Source organism: Rhinopithecus roxellana, chromosome 15, assembly GCF_007565055.1.
Source record: "Rhinopithecus roxellana isolate Shanxi Qingling chromosome 15, ASM756505v1, whole genome shotgun sequence".
Classification (NCBI taxonomy): domain Eukaryota; kingdom Metazoa; phylum Chordata; class Mammalia; order Primates; family Cercopithecidae; genus Rhinopithecus; species Rhinopithecus roxellana.
The window spans coordinates 117732467-117750231 of NC_044563.1; the positions used below are offsets into that span (position 1 = coordinate 117732467).

The 17765-nt window shown below is 40.3% G+C and overlaps 1 protein-coding gene across 3 annotated transcripts in view; it reads right to left on the reverse strand.

Moving 5' to 3' along the window:
- The window catches only part of GTF2H1 (general transcription factor IIH subunit 1), a 47501-nt gene that overhangs the window by 10424 nt on the left and 19312 nt on the right, over positions 1–17765 (reverse strand). For all 3 annotated transcript variants that reach the window (XM_010370167.2, XM_030917676.1, XM_010370168.2), the window contains 7 exons: positions 17645–17738; positions 15811–15960; positions 15614–15693; positions 9484–9611; positions 9278–9365; positions 5029–5117; positions 4526–4643 (listed from right to left, as the gene is read on the reverse strand). In XM_010370167.2, the coding sequence (XP_010368469.1) occupies positions 4526–4643; positions 5029–5117; positions 9278–9365; positions 9484–9611; positions 15614–15693; positions 15811–15960; positions 17645–17738 (747 nt within the window). The remainder of the gene's footprint in view (positions 1–4525; positions 4644–5028; positions 5118–9277; positions 9366–9483; positions 9612–15613; positions 15694–15810; positions 15961–17644; positions 17739–17765) is intronic.

Here is a 17765-nt window from a genome sequence, read left to right on the forward strand (position 1 = left end):
GTCATTTAATTTTCAAGGAAGTGAATAAATACAGCCAAAAGGGGGAAAAATATACTCCCCATCAACATCAACATTTAGGAAAAAATTGACCTATCTATTCAATGAGTGCCTATCAAGTGCCAAGCACTGTAGGGAGGCACTGCTATAGGGAGGAACAAATAATTTGTGAAACAGCAAGTGCAGGGTTAGCATCTCTAAGATTTTCCAATGAAGTTTTTATGAGCAGAAATTCATCCATGTATAGATTGGATGAAAACATTTTTCCAACTTAGTGTAAAAGTACAGTATGGGACAACCATGAGTCAAGGGGACACTGGAGCTCACTTTATTCCTATTTTCTTTTTGTCAGATACCAGCCTGGGCAATATGGCGAAACCCTGTCTCTACAAAAAATACAAAAAAAATTAGTTGGGCGTGGTGGTGCACGCCTGTAGTCCAAGTTACTTGGGAGGCTGAGGTGAGAAGATCATTTGAGCCTGGGAAGTTGAGGCTGCAGTGAGCTGAGATGGCACCACTGCACTCCACTCTGGGCAACAAAGCAAGACCCTGACTTCAAAAAAAAAAAAAAAAAAAAAAACAACAGACTGACTACAGCGTAAAAAAATTATGTGGGGAGAGCTGGGAATGGTGGCTCACAATTGTAATCCTAGTGACTCAGGAGACTGAGGTGGGAGCATCGCTTGAGCCCAGGAGTTCAAGGTTGCAGTAAGCTATGATAGTGCTACTGCACTCCAGTCTGGGTGACAGAAACCTCATCTCTAAATCAAACAAACACCACCACACCTAAAACAAAAGATATGTGGGTCTACTTGGGCCCCAGGGCCAGATACTGGACAACCATAGTCTAGATTGAAAGAATTGGTCAAATAATCCCAAGTTGGTTATGTGTGCATATGTGTACACATATGTATTTTCTAGCTTTCTGCTGAAGGGACAATGACACCCCAACAGCAATGAGTATACCTAGTGCTCAAATATTTTTTTTTTCTTTTTTTTTGAGACAGTCTCACTCTATTGCCCAGGCTGGAGTGCAACAGTGTGATCTTGGCTCACTGCAACCTCTGCCTTCCAGGCTCAAGCAATTCTTCTGCCTCAGCCTCCTGAGTAGCTGAGAATACAGGTATGCACCACCATACCCAGTTAATTTTTGTATTTTTGGTGGACACGGGGTTTTGTCATGTTGGCCTGGGTGGTCTAGAACTCTCGAGTGATCTGCGTGCCTCGGCCTGGCAAAGTGCTGGGACTACAGGCATGAGTCACTGCGCCTGGTCCCAGATCTTGGTTCCTACCTTAATCCACTCAGTGCTAAAAAGAAAATTCCACGCCTGGGGCGGAGCAAATACAAGATAAGCCTGGAACATCTGTCTTACTGCACCATTAAGTAAGGAGGGGCTCAGAATGATGGGGATATTGTCAGACACAGGAGAGCCTGAGTGAAGAGGGCAGGAAGGGTTTGACTATAAAGGGGCATGGGTAGACTTTCTGAGGTGACAGAACTGGTTTTTTTAAATCTTGATTTTGTTGGTGGCTACATAACAGCATGTGTTTATCAAAACTTGTAGACTAGCAGACTTAAAAAGATAAATTTCATTTTGGGAGGCTGAGGTGGGTGGATTGCTTGAACTGAGGAATTCAAGATCAGCCTGGGCAACATGGTGAAACCCTGTTTACACACAAAAATATAAAAATTAGCCAGGGGTGGTGACACATGCCTGGAGTCCCAGCTACTTAGCTACTTGAGGGGGCTGAGGTGAGAGGATTGCTTGAACCTGGGAAGTCGAGGCTGCAGTGAGCCGAGATTGTGATACTGCACTCCAGCCTGGGAGACACAGTGAGACCCTGTCTCTAAATAAATAAATAAATTTTACTGTATGTTAAGTTGTACCTTGGTTAACAGAAAGAAAAAAATAGCCTGTAATCTCAGCACTTTGGGAGGCCGAGGCGGGTGGATTCCTTGAGCTCAGGAGTTCAAGACCAGCCTGGGCAACACGGCAAAACACTGTCTCTACCAAAAATACAAAAAGTTAGCCAGGCATGGTGATGAGTGCCTGTGGTTTCAGCTGCCTGGGGGGCTGAGGTGGGAGGATCGCTTGAGCCAGTGAGGTGGAGGCTGCAGTGGGCTGAGATCATGCCACTGTGCTTCAGCCTGAGTGACAGAGTGAGACATGAGACCCCATCTCAAACAAACAAACAAATCCAAAAGAATAAAAAGAAAAAAAAAGAGAGCAACAGTGTTTAACTCATAGAATAAATGAATTCATGCTGATATAAATAACAAACAGAGGAGAAGGTAATGAAGGGAATGCTCTTCCTTTCATGTCAGCTGATAACGCAGAAGGGCTGATGGAATTAGAAAATCATCATTTAACAACCACTCTTCCAGGCAAGAATCGTCAATGATTCTAAAAATCTACTAGATGAAAGTTTGTTGTGTGGTGACATATTCATATAATCCCAGCTACTCAGGAAGCTGAGGTAGGAGGATTGCTTGAGTCTAGGAGTTTGAGGCTGTACGGAGCTATGACTGTGCCACTGCACTCCAGCCTGGGCATCAAGCAAGACCCTGTCTCTAAAGATAATGATATTAAAAAATAAAACATTTGGTGAGAAATGGGGTATTTACATAGTCTCAAAGTACAGCTCCACAAAATACTTATTAATTACAAAGGGAAAAATAGTTAACTTTTTGGTGGAAAACCAGGCAAATACTACCTTTAACCAAGTGAAAAAATGTATTATCACAAGCTGGGATATACACAAATCATTTGCCTCCTGATATGACACACTGAGTAGGATATAACATTATTTCTGTGGTATTTCTGGAAAAATGCCTAATGTGAATCTAGTCACAAGGAAACATTAGAGAAATTTAAGGTCATTCTACAAAAAATTGCCCAGTACTCTTTCAGTGTCAAAGTTATGAAAAGACAAAGATTGACAAATCATTCCATTTTAAAGGAGACTAAAAACACATGAGAAACAAACACAACTCATAAACCTGGCTTGGCTGCTGGACCAAAAAGTTTTCTTTTGCTATGTATGGTATAACTGGTGAAAGTGTAGATCTGCAGACTAGATAATACATCATCAATGTTAACTTATTAATTCTATAATTGTATTGTTATTTAAGAGAATGTCTTAGTTTTTTGAAAATACACATCGAAATATTTAGGGGTAAACGGAAATTATGCCTGTAACCTTGTCTCAAAATGGGTTGGAAAACATATTTTCCTGTCACTTTAGTAAAATCTGAGATTTCAAAATAAAAAGGAAAAAGTAAGTCTTGATGTGATAAATACCGTAATATAGGTATACACTCTGCCTCAGTGCTCATAAAAACGGAGAAAAGGAAAAAACAAATTCTTCTTTGCACAAGTTAAGGATTACTTTCCAGAGGCAATGAAACTGGAGCTGAGTCTTAATTATCAGTTCCTTAGGGGAGACAGGGCTAAGGGTATTCTAAGGAGAAAGAGTATGAGTCAAAGCACAGGAAGCACGAAGGAGACAATGTGATCAAAAGATTTTGGACAGCTTAGTGTGTTAGGCTGGAGTACGGAACCCGTGGCCATGTGTGGGAGGGAGTAGTGGAGACTATGGCTGAAGATGAGACTCAAGTAGTGGGCAAGGGCCAGACTATAAAGAGTTTTGCAGGCCACACAAAGGCACTCAGACTACTGCAGTGAAGGGAGGCAGTGAAGATTTTCCAGCTGCAGTGATAAAATACATGTTTTTATTTTAAAATATTTATTTATCTATTTGAGATGGAGCTTCGCTCTTGTTGCCCAGGCAATGGTGTGGTGTCAGTTCACTGCAACCTCTGCACCTCACCTGGGTTCAAGTGATTCTCCTGGCTCAGCCTCGTGTAGCTGGGATTACAGGTGTGTACCAGCACGCCCAGCTAATTTTTAATTTTTTAGTACAGACGGGGTTCCACCATGTTGGCCAGGCTGGTCTCGAACTTCTGACCTCACATGATCCACCCACCTCAGCCTCCCAAAGCGTTGGGATTACAGGCATGAGCCACTGCGCCCGGCCAAAATAAGTGATTTTAGAAAGGCAACTTGCAGTAGCATTACGGAAAATCAGTCAGGTTTGCCTAAATAAGAGTGATAGAATCAAGAAGTATTATTGAAGGCAGAACTGACAAACTGTTGATCAACTGAAGTACAAAGAAAAACAAAGAACAACGATGAGCTGTTTTACATATTTTGAGCCTGAGTCATGCAGAATATTCAGAGAATAATGTCCAGAGAGAATTTGGAAACGTGGGAGATTTTCCCAATAAAAGTATACAGAAGTAAAAATCACAAAATTCATCACCTTATTTTTCATTATCATCTTATCTTCAGATGCCTTTTGAAAGTGCCAAACACCTTTTCTTGCCACCTCTTTTTTCAATTTATTTATCAGAACTATGTCTTTAAACCCAATTATAATATTAGTTGTATAGTTCAATCTGCTTGTGCTCATAAACTGAGGAAAGAACTATGGGAATTCTGGCCTTCAAACAGTAGAAGTCACCTACCTGAGTTAACTTGGGTGTATAAGCTTCCATTTCTTGTTTAATACTTTGAAAAGAATTAATAATGTCCTGACTTGTTGCATACTGTAGTGACTGGATGGGAGTTGGACCATGATAATACCTGCAGGTTAGCACAGAAGAAATTACTAATCACACACAGTAAAGATGCTCAACATTTGTCTTTGCAACATTTTGGCAGTCAGAACAAAGTTCCCCTCAAGGCAAGCAACGATAACTATATAGTTAAAGAGATTTCAATAAAATAATTTCAGTAAAATAATTTAACTCCCATAAGGGCAATAAGAAGGCAACAGCAGAAAGATCCAACATTTATTGTCATGGGTTTGATCATTTTTGCTTTCCTGAGAAGTATAAATTTTAAACAAAAAAGGATATTGTACTTTGATAGTGACAAACTGATTAAAACATGAGTGCTGTACTTGCAGGATATATTTTGGACTGAATTGTGTTACATAGCTGTTCTGCTTAATATTGACCAAACTTACCTATCTGACTTCTTGAGGTTTAGTGCAATCGTTTTTACAGAGTTATTTTTCCCCAAGTCTTCATATTCAATGGACTCTTGTATTTTCGCCTATAATTATTAACACAGTACTTTTTATTTGGTCACAACTTTCTCTTACAAAATAAACATGACTGAAAAAACAAAACTGTACAGAGTAAAAAATGAAGTCTTCCCACCATGAGCTTCACTTCCTAGAGATGACTGTCCTACAAATGGTTGTCCTACAAATATTTTCTCAACCAATACTTAAGAGTACTAGTTTTCTTACACTTTGACTACATGAAGTATTACTGAACTTTTTACTTTTGCCAATCTGGTAGGTGAAAGTTTACATTTTATTATTTTTTCCCCAAATGAACGATGTTATGCTGTCCGCTATTTTTATATTGGGTACTTTTTAAAAAATAAGACTTTTTTAAATATTAAGGAAACAGTCTTTTACTTTATGTGTTGTAAACACTTTATCTTCCAGTTTGGTATTTTTTTGTTTTAATTATAAAAAATTCCATCTCCTCGGCAGATGCCTGTAATTCCAGCTACTTGGGAGGTTGAGGCAGGAGAATCGCTTGAACCTGGGAGGCAGAGGTTGCAGTGAGCTGAGATCATGCCACTGCGCTCCAGCCTGGGTGACAAGAGTGAGACTTCATCTCAAAAAAAAAAAAAAAATTCTACCTTTTTGCCTGCTTTTTGCTTATACACCTGGGGCTTTTTTTTTTTTTCCTAGGCGCAAATCACCACCTCCCCAGCCGAACTCAGCCTCCTAAATTGCTGAGATTATAGTTATAGGCACATGCTACCATGCCCAACTTGTGGCTTAATTTTTGCTTGAATCTTGGATCCACTCAGAATTTATTTTGGATTAGGAGTAAAATAGGGAATCTAAGTTTCTTTTAACAAAATTATCGATCAGTCCTTCTAACACCATTTGTAAAATAATTCATCTTTTCTCACTGACTTTTAAAATGTCATGTGTATCATATGTATGCTTAATTCCTCCATGTATTTGGGTTTACTTCTGGACTCTTTATTTTTACTAATTTTATTCATTAATTTCATTAATCTGTTACCACCTGTGCTATTAACAACCTGCTTAAATTTTTACAGCCTTGTAATAAAAACATATTACTTATGAAAGATATATGACCTATGTAAACATTTGTGCAAATCAGCCTTGCAATTAATGTCTTCCTCTACAAAGCTATGAATTCATCCGGTCAACTCTTATTGACTACCAAGACTAGAATCAGAACATTCAGGTTATTAACTATATCTCAAAAAAGGTCAATCTGAAAATTTAACATTTTAAATTGCTCCAACTTTAAGATTCTAAATAGTCCCTTTATGGTACAGAACAAATCTGACCTCCTCATATGATACGCAGAGAAACACATCCTAACTCAGACTCAGCCTAACTTTTGTCTCTTTTTTTATTACTTTCTCAACTCTATACCCTTCAGCCAACTTCAAGGATTACTGATGTCTTCATGATTTTTGACATATGTCAAGCTTATTTCTACCCCTGCTGTCGCCTTACCTATGACATGTCCCTACCCAAGCTCCCGTTAACAATCCAAATCCTAAACTTATGCCAAGGCCTAGTTAGGTCACCTGACTTTCACACTTAACTGAAAGCTCCATCAAGGTAGGGACTCTGTCTGCTATTAATTCTGAATCTCTCATTCTACAAGTAAGAGAATCTATAAATTGTAACCCTTTATAGAATAAAGAGCAGTCAACTACTGACTTGGAAGAACAGTTAGAGCCAGCATTTACTACTGAATACTGATAGCCCCTGACTTACAATGGTTTGACTCGGAATTTTTCAACTTTATGATAGTGTCAAAGTGATACACATTCAGTAGAGAAACCATACTTTGATTTTTTTTTTTTTTTTTTTTTTTTGAGACGGAGTCTCGCTCTGTCGCCCAGGCTGGAGTGTAGTGGCCGGATCTCAGCTCACTGCAAGCTCCGCCTCCTGGGTTCACGCCATTCTCCTGCCTCAGCCTCCCACGTAGCTGGGACTACAGGCGCCCGCCACCTCGCCCGGCTAGTTTTTTGTATTTTTTAGTAGAGACGGGGTTTCACCGTGTTAGCCAGGATGGACTCGATCTCCTGACCTCGTGATCCGCCCGTCTTGGCCTCCCAAAGTGCTGGGATTACAGGCTTGAGCCACCGCGCCTCGCCGAGAAACCATACTTTGAATAGCCATACATTGTTTTTCACTTTCAGTATTCAATGAGTTACATGAGATATTCAACATTTTATTACAAAATACGCTTTACAGAAGGTAATGCTGCCCAAGTACAGGCTAAGTGTTCAGAACACGTTTAAAGTAGGATAGGCTAAACTATGGTATTTCATACATTAGGTGTATTCAATGCATTTTCGATTTATAGTATTTGCAAATTCTGATGAGTTTACTGGGATGTAGACCTATTTAAGTCGAGAAGTATCTGATTTGTAAAAATTCACACAAATAAATAAATTTCTTTTTTATTTTTTGAGATGGAGTCTTGCTCTGTCATCCAGGCTGGAGTGCAGTGGCGCGGTCTCAGCTCACTGCAAACTCCACCTCCCAGGTTCAAGTGATTTTCCTGCCTCAGCCTCCCAAGTAGCTGGAATTATAAGTGCACGTCACCACGCCTGGCTAATTTTTGTATTTTTAGTAGAGATAGGGTTTCACCATGCTGGCCAGGCTGTTCTAGAAATTCTGACCTCAAGTCATCCACCCACCTTGGCCTCCCAAAGTGCTGGGATTACAGGCATGAGCCACGGCACCTGGCCAAGAAATTTCTGATAACTTGTTCACCACCAAGAATCAAGGGTACTCAGTGCAACAGTATACAAAGAAAGCATCACTTAATAGATTTCTTCTCTAACTTCTTTATAACTTATATTTCAGTTTTGCTTTAGTTCAAAAAACAAATGCCTTACTGGCTTTATTAATTTTATAGGTAATACATGCCTGTAAAAACATTAAGTTACTGAAATAGGCTGGCACAGTGGCTCATGCCTATAATCCCAGCACTTTGGGAGGCCGAGGTGGGTAGATCACATGAGGCCAGGAGTTCAAGACCAGCCTGGCGAACATGGCAAAATTCCGTCTCTACTAAAAATACAAAAATTAGCCAGGTGTGGTGGTGCATGCCTATAATCCCAGCTACTCCGGAGGCTGAGGCAGAAGAATCGCTTGAATCCAGGAGGCAAACGTTGCAGTGAGCTGAGATTGCACCACTGTACTCCAGCCTGGGTGACAGAGCAAGACTCTGTCTCAAAAAAACAAACAACAACAACAACATTAAATTACTGAAATAAATGAAAGAAATTAAGACTTATCCATAATCTCTTTATTGAAAGAACTGTTTAGCATATTCATCTGAAGGCCCTTTCAAAACTCACAAACTATTTTTTTGTGCATAAAACTGTACAGTACAATCTGTTCTGTGAACTCTTTGATGCAATGTATCATTAATGCTTTCAAAATAATTAATAGTTGCATCAATCTCTATTGTATTAATGCACTACAGATAACAGAATCCTTGCTACTGTCTTTATGATACTGTAATGAATATTTCTATCTAAATCTTAGTATACCTCTCTTAAGAACTAAACGTCCACAAGTAGAACTAAGGATATAAAGCTTTAAATGTTCAATACACATTGCCTGACTGCTCTCTAAGAAAGCTTTATCCTAATTAGGAAGGGAGGTACAAAATAGCTTGGCAAAGTTGCAGGAGAAGAATAAATACACAAGAAGCTAATTCTGTCCATCCTTCTCCACACCCTCATATGATTTCATCAATATTTAATGAGAAGACACTTTCAGCTCTGAAATGCTAGGTTTAACAGGGCTAATTCACTTTCTTTTAAAAATCATATACATGAAACTTTGGCTTTTCTGTCATATTGCCTCTGTTGAATGAAGATTTTATTTCCACAGAACAAAAATCACATATAAGAACAATCTGTATGTATGTGTACATGTGGGGAAAATAAACAAACAAACAAAAAACAATAAAAATGGCTAACAGGCTAGAGTCAATGGAAAGTTGGCTGGCAAGCCAAAGCTGGGGAAATACTCTTTGTAATGCTATACACTTTAAGCTAAATGCTTAACATCTTGGTCAGAAGAACTGAGTCATAGGAAATAAGCATATATAGTTCTTGCAGTTACATAAAGTATTTGGAGAAACTTGAGCCCCAAATGGTTCATATTTTTTTGCCCATACCCTTTTGACTGCTGGCTGAAAGCAGTCTGCATCTCCAGAATTTCCATCCACGCTGCTGGGCTCACTATTTTGTTCATTTTGTGCTTCTCTTAAAACAAAGGGAAAAAAAAAAAGTTAACGTTAAAAACCACAACCAAAACAACACCACAACTCCATCTGGATATCTTGAAAAGCCCAGTTACTGCACCTCTGCATTGATACTTAACTGTTTTCTGAGTCCAGCTGCCAGGACCATGGCACTGTGATGGTTAAATCTCTTGATGATGGCAGCATTACTATTCTCTTTTATGGATTTAGAATTGGAAGCAGATGGCACAGAGGAAATGCCATAGCCCTGTGAGAAATAATTTAGTAGATTAAACATTTTTTAAAAACGTTCTGCTTTTCTTAAGACACGCTTAGCTGAAAAAATTTGCTGGATGATGGGACTTTATTATTTTTCATGAACATTACTAAATATTTATGAGCAAACATTTAAAAACAAGTGACATTATACACATAAAAGATTAACAAATAGCACTAACTTGTTATAGCATTACAAAATACATCTTAAACTGAATTTTTCTCTTTTTTTTTTGAGATGGAGTACCGCTCTGTTGCTCAGGCTGGAGGGCAACCTTTGCCTCCTGGGTTCAAGTGATTCTCCTGCCTCAGCCTCCTGAGCAGCTGGGATTACAGGTGCCTGCCACCACACCCGGCTAATATTTTGTATTTTTAGTAGAGATGGGGTTTCACCATGCTGGTCAGGTTGGTTTTGAACTCCTGACCTCAAATGATCTGCCCACCTCGGCCTCCCAAAGTGCTGGGATTACAGGTGTGAGCCACTGTGCCTGGTCTGTATTTCTCTTTTAAAGAACAATTTGGATCTAGTTATCAAAACATTAAATAAAAGCAATAGAGGCCAGGATGCCTGTAATCCCAGCACTTTGGGAGGCCAAGGTGGGCAAGTCACCTGAGGTCAGGAGTTCAAAACTAGCCCGGCCAACATGGTGAAACCTCATCTCTACCAAAAATACAAAAATTAGCCAGGTGTGGTGGCACACACCTATAATCCCAGCTGCTTGGGAGGCTGAGTGAGGCAGGAGAATCACTTGAACCCAGGAGGCAGAGGTGGCAGTGAGCTGAGATTGCACCACTGCACTCTAGCCTGGGTGACAGAGCAAGACTCTGTCTCAAAAAAAAACAAAACAAAACAAAAAAACAAACAAAAAAAAGTAAATAAAAAGAATAGAATATAGTGGGAAAAACACAGACTATGGATTCAGAAAGATAAAGAGTCAAATTCTTTTTCTAACATTAATCTAGGCAAAATAAACTTTTCCAAGTTCTATAAAGTAGGATAAACGATAATAAAATGAGATTATGTTTTAAAACATGTACTGAGTGCATACTACTTGCTAGACCATGTAGATACAAAATTGATTAAGACCCCATGCCATAGAAGCTTAAATACTAGTTAGTGGGAAGCTGGGCTGGAGAGAATTACTAATCAATCCTACTGGAGAAGAGGGTTTGAAAAAGCTACACAGAGAACCATAAGATAAACTGGTGCTTGCCAAGTAGATTCGGGAGACAATAACATTTCTGAGGAAACTGCTTAAACAAAGAAAGAGGCACTGTGGTCCCGATTATTTGGGAGGTTGAGGCAGAAGAACTGTTGAGCCAAAGAGTTCAAGTCCAGCCTGGCAACATAGTAAGACCCTGTCTCTATTTAAAAATAAAACAAAAGCAAAGAAGCAATGTAGCACATATTGTGACATGAGACTGTATATGGTTCAATATACTGAGAAATAATGATGGTCCAGGAATTGGTGAGGCTAAAAAGGTAAAAGATAGATCATAAGACTCACATGTGCTGGGCATGGTGGCTCACGCCTGTAATTCCAGCACTTTGCGAGGCTGAGGTGGGTGGGTCACCTGAGGTCAGGAGTTCAAGACCAGTCTTGGTCAACATGGTGAAACCCTGTCTGTACTCAAAATACAAAAATTAGCTGGGTGTGGTGTGTGCCTGTGATCCCAGCTACTCAGAAAGCTGAGGGAGAAGAATTGCTTTAACTCAGGAGGCGGAGATTGCAGTGAGCCGAGATCACGCCACTGCACTCCAGTCTGGGCAACAGGGCGCGACTCCATCTCAAAAAAAAAAAAAAAAGATACATATGCTGTTCATCCATGTATCAAATAATTACTAAGTGATTATTACTACATGACATGTGCTGAGAACAGGCCAATAAACAGAACAAAGTCAGCTTCATCAAGATTACACTCTGACAGGAGAGTGAATGGAATTATCAAGTAAAACAAGGTAAACACAACTTTTTTTTGAAAGTGGAAAATGTTATTGAAGAAAATAGAGGGTAACATGATGAAGTGACTGAATTTGCGGGTGGTTAGAGAAAGGCTTTCTGATGAAGCAACTTTATTATTTTTAATTTTAAAATTTTTATTTTTTTTGAGACAGGTTCTCACTCTGTTGTCCAGGCTGGAGCACAGTGGCCCAATCACAGTTCACTGCAGCCTTGACCTCCTGGGATCAAGTGATCCTCCTGCCTCAGCCTCCCAGGTAGCTGGGACTAGAAGTGTATACCACTATGCCCAGCTAATTTTTAAATTAAAAAAAATTGAGAGATGGGGTCTCACAATGGACTCAAACGATCCTCTCACCTCAGCCTCCCAAAGTGCTAGGATTAAAGGCATGAGCCACCCCACCCAGCGGGAAATGACATTACAATAGATATCTAAAGATAGGCAGAAGCTGGTTAGGGGACAAGCAGGTAGAAGCACAGTTAAGTGCATAAGCCCTGAGGTAGAAAAAGCATGGCATGGAACTGAAAGGTTATTATGTCTAAAGCATGAATGAGTGGAAGTGCCCCATCTGAGAAGCATGCAGGAGCCAAATCAAGCAGTCTTGTAGGAGTTTTGATTTTATTCTAAGTTCAATGAGAAGATAATGAAGAATTTCACAATTGGGGATTATTAGTATCTGATTTGTATTATAATCCTTTTTTTTTTTTTTTTTTTGAGATGGAGTCTTGCTCTGTTGCTTAGGCAGGAGTGCAGTGGTGCAATCTTGGCTCACTGCAGCCTCTGCCTCCCCAGTTCCAGCAAGTCTCCTGCCTCAGTCTCCTGGGTAGCTGGGATTACAGGCATGAGCCACCAGGCCCGGCTAATTTTTGTATTTTTAGTGGAGATGGGGTTTCACTATATTGGCCAGGCTGGTCTTGAACTCCTGACCTCAGGTGATCCACCCGCCTCAGCCTCCCAAAGTGCTGGGATTATAGGCACAAGCCCCTGGCTTGGCCTATATTATAATTATTACTGCTAGGGGAGAATAAACTATAAAAGACAAGACAGCAAAAATAAAGGTCAGTTAGGAGGCTAAGGCAAGCAAACAGGCCAAAGATGATGATACCATAAACACGAAACGGTATAAGCGTCTGTGTAGATCCCACAGATGAGAGGTGTACTGTACAAGGCTTGCTGATACACTGAATGCTGGATATAACAGGAGGAAAACATGGCTGGCTCCAATGGCTCATGCCTGTAATCTCAGCACTTTAGGAGGCTGAGGTGGAAAAACAGCTTGAGCCTAAGAGTTCGAGACCAGCCCGGGCAACACAGCGAGACCCTGTCTCTACAAAAAATAAAAAAATTGCCAGGCGCGGTGGCCCAAGCCTGTAATCCCAGCATTTTGGGAGGCCGAGACGGGCGGATCACGAGCTCAGGAGATGGAGACCATCCTGGCTAACACGATGAAACCCTGTCTCTACTAAAAAATACAAAAATCTAGCCGGGCGAGGTGGCGGGCGCCTGTAGTCCTAGCTACTCCGGAGGCTGAGGCAGGCGAATGGCGTAAACCCGGGAGGCGGAGCTTGCAGTGAGCTGAGATCCGGCCACTGCACTCCAGCCTGGGTGACAGAGCGAGACTCCATCTCAAAAAAAAAAAAATAAAATAAAAATAAAAAAATTAGCCAGGTGTGGTAGCCTGTGCTACAGTCCTAGTTACTCAGGAGACTGAGGCAGACTGCCTAAGGTCAAGGTTGCGGTAAGCCATGATTGTGCCATTGCACTCCAGCCTGGGTGACAGAGTGAGCCTGTCATAAAAAAGAAGAGGAAGAATTGAGACTCGCCGACTCCCAGGTTTTTGGTTTAAGCAAACTGCAATGCTTTTTACTGAAAGAGAATACCCATGGAGATAGGTTTATGAGGATGGGAATCAAAGGTTCCATTTTACATGTGAAGTTTAGATGTCTTTGAAATAACTGAGTGGAGATGTCAAGTAGGCAATTAGATCTCTGCAGTTAAAGACAGACTATAGTTACCCAGGATTCATCATTATGTAACAATAATTTTTTTATTTTTATTTTTACTCCCTCCCCTGTTTCCCATATCTAGTAAAGCAATGGAATAGACAGAATGCATTCAGGAGGCTGGAGATCATAGCCTATTACAGTTACTACCATCAGAAGATTGATAAGGGAAGAAGGAACACCAAAGGAAAACCTGCATCAACCAACATTTGTGGTAAAAGGATTGGTTATATAAATGTTGATATACCCATACCATTGGAATACTACGCAGGTATCTAAAAATATAGACAACAACAGTAACGCCTATTACCTACTACTTATTACACACTAGGCTCTTTTAACTCATAGAAATCCTATAAGGCAAGTACTATTAGCCTAACGGGAAAAAAAAAAAAAAAAAACCACCCAAAAAACTGGGCTTGGGCCGGGCATGGTGGCTCACGCCTGTAATCCCTGCACTTTGGGAGGCCGAGGCAGGCGGACCACTTGAGGTCAGGAGTTCGAGATGAGCCTGGCCAACATGATGAAACCCTGCCTGTACTAGAAATACAAAAATTAGCCTGGCGTGGTGGCATGTGCCCATGATCCCAGCTACTCAGGAGCCTGAGGCGGAAGAATCGCTTGAACCCTGGAGGTGGAGGTTGCAGTGAGTCGAGCTCATGCCACTGCACTCCAGCCTGGGCAACAGAGTGAGATCCCATCTCAAAAAACAAAACAAAACAAAACAAAAAAACCAAACTGGGCCTGGAAATGTTAGAAAATATCAGAATCTAAGTCAGCTAGTTTGGTTTTAAAGTCTATGTTTTAAACTATGGGATAGTTTATACAGATATTGATACTAAACAAAAGATAAAGTTATAAATGTACATGTACAATATGCCATCATGTTTATTTTAAAGCCAAAAAAAGCACTAAAAAAGTCTTTTCCTTCATAGTAAGTTGTAAGTCTAAGTGCCGCTAAGCTTTATTTTCTCAGGATAATTAAAGAGGGCCATGTTTGTATAGATTCTTCTTGACTTATGAAAGGGTAATGTCCTGATAAACTCACTGTATGATGAAAATATAAATTGAAAATACATTGGCCGGGTGCGGTGGCTCATGACTGTCAATCCCAGCACCCAGCACTTTGGGAGGTCAAGGTGGGCAGATCACCTGAGGTAAGGAGTTTGAGACCAGCCTGGCCAACATGGCAAAACCCCATCTCTACTAAAAATACAAAAATTAGCTGGGTGTGGTGGCACGTGCCTGTAATTCCAGCTACTCGGGAGGCTGAGGCAGAAGAATGGCTTTAACTTGGGAGGCGGAGGTTGCAGCGAGCCAAGAGTGCGCCACTGCACTCCAGTCTGGGCAACAGAGTGACTCTGTCTCAAAAAAAAAAAAAAAAAAAAAAAAACAAAAAAAAAACAAAGAAGAGCAAGAAAATGAAAACTCAGAGTAAAGGGAATAACTGAGGAAGACAGGTTCTGGCCTAGAAGACAGAGGTAGTGATAAAATTATCCTTGATCACAACAGGAACCACCTCTTTCTCTGTAAGTGGATAAATCTGTAGGTCTGGGGTCATGATGCTGAGGTAGGTAGGTCATATATGATGGCCTACTTGCTGAAACACTCGGGATGGCGTGGTATAAGCGTCATGAGACTGCTTAAGGTTTGGCAGACAGTAAGCAATCAACAAATGTTTGTTATCTTCCTTATTTATTAATTTATCCACATTTCTTTAGATTAAATGTTAGCTAGAGCATAGAGCTGGACTCATCACATTAAGCCTTTATTATTAGTAGAGAACTGTGGATGAGGGAGCTAGAAGCTTGTTTCTAAAAAGTTTTAGCAACTCACACAGGAATTTCATTTCTTCCAGGCAATTTTAATGGCAAACAACGCTATTTCAGAGCACTTCCGATAAATCACTTCAAATAACAGTATTTTGCTTATCTGACATTCTCACAAGTGAAATAGGTCTACACTTAAGACAATGTTGAAGACTAGGAGAAGACTCTTTTCTCTCAAAACTTCTTTTATTGCTTCTTACCTCATCTAATGGTTTATCTTCCAAAGCTGTTAAATCTAGTAGTGGGTTTTTCACTCCTAATGAAACCATTGTTTTTAGGCCTAGAAAATCAATAAAATAAAAAGTTCAGCATGTCTTATCTGTCTCAGAAATTAACACCTATAATGTCTAGAGGGTGGCAAGTTAAATATCAGTGTCCATCAGAGATAAACAGTTACCTTTTTCATCTATTTTGGCACATTCTGCAAAGAGATCCTTTGACCCTGTATTCAGGCGATCCCTGTGAAAATAATGGGACTGGAAAAAACGTGTCCAGAATTCCTTCTCTGTCATGTTGTGGGGAACATTTTCTGCATATTTCATTTTTACTGTGGGGAAAAAAAAACCCACAAGAAAATATATACTGAATTTCCATTTTTAAAACTTCTCAAATTAGATAACAGAAACACAAACTATCAGCAAAATCTAGACCATAAAGCTCTCAACTCTACATACTATATATTATAATCTCATTATAAATATGAAATATAACTTGAGAGATTAGGCGAGGCATGACCTCTATAAATCTTACAAATTACTAACAAGACCTTATGTGCACCAACAGAATAAGGTTTTGAAGTTTTAGTAGAAATACCAAGAATCTCAGGAGTCAGAGCTGAGTTGGCTTGTTTGCTCATTTATATATGTGCACTCTCAATCCAAGGCACCGTGTTAGCTGGTGGGGAAAGAAAGACCTCAATAGCCACTGGACTGTCAGCTCAGCACTCCAGGGGCTTACACTCTAGCAAGCATAGAGTTCAACAGCATTGTTTCCTGAGCTCTGAGTTTAAAATTCTAGGTCTGCCACTTTCTGTGTGACCTTGAGCAAATTACTTAATCTTTCTGTACCTTGGTTTCCTCATCTGTAAAATAAGGGTCATAACAGTACCTCCACTTCATAGGTGTACGTGATGATTAAATCAGTTACTATAAAAAATAACTTAAATAGTGTCTGGCACATAATAAACACTACACAATTATGTTACTATCAGAAAGATACAAAAGAGCCAGGCACTATGGCTCAAACCTATAATCTCAGCACTTTGGGAGGCCGAGGCGGGCAGATCACTTGAGGTCAGGAATTCAAGACCAGTCTGGCCAACAGGGTGAAACCCCATCTCTACAAAGAATACAAAAATTAGCTTGGCGTGGTGGCACGTGCCTGTAGTCCCAGCTACTTGGGAGGTGGAGGAAGTAGAATCACTTGAGCCTGGGAGGCGGAGGTTGCAGTGAGCCAAGATGATGCCATTGCACTCCAGCCTGGGTGACAGAGCAAGACTGTCTCAAAAAAAAAAACCAAAAAACAAAAAACAAGAGGGTCTTGTTTTGTTGCCCAGGCTAGTCTTGAACTCCTTGCTTCAAGGGATCCTCTTGCCTCAGCCTCCTGAAGTGTTGGGATTACAGGCGTGAGCCACTGAGCCTGGCCAGGATTTCATAGAGGTGGCAAGGAGGTGATGCTTGAGCTGAGTCCTGAGAGAGAGATTCCTAAGGACTAAAGGGGTGAGAGTGGTGAAGAGGGAACAGAGAACAGAATACAGCTTAAGAGAGTACTACTTAGTCAGAAGAATGACAGACGCACTGGCTCTCACCCTTGTCTGCACATAATAAATCACTGAGGCTGGGGTCAAGGAATCTATACTTTTGGGATGGCATCTGCATGGGAAGTAATTTGTGGGTTAGGAAGGTCACTCTGGATACAGTACGAAGGATGATCTTAGTAGTGTAGACAGACTCATTTATTGATGTCTCTGCAGAATGCCATCTCATCAGGTATGTTGCAGGCTAAATAAAGTTTAAGAACCACTGATGAAAAGAATGGCAGTCCTATCAGTGAACTGATGACAACACATTATTTACTGAGCTCCTAGTATCTACTGTATGTCAGGCACTGGGTAAAGTACTTTACGTAATTTATTGCACTTGATCAGGAATGTGAAGCTTTTTATTTTTCATTGATATACCACAGAATACATCCATATATTTTAACCATCTAAAACAACCGATTCTTCTTACCTGCTGGATAGGTCCTAAATATGGACTCAATGATATCAGAAGTTAAATTATATCTTAGACCGTTACAGCCATCGGTTTGGGGCCGGACATCAGCCTAAAACAAAGTCCATACACACATACA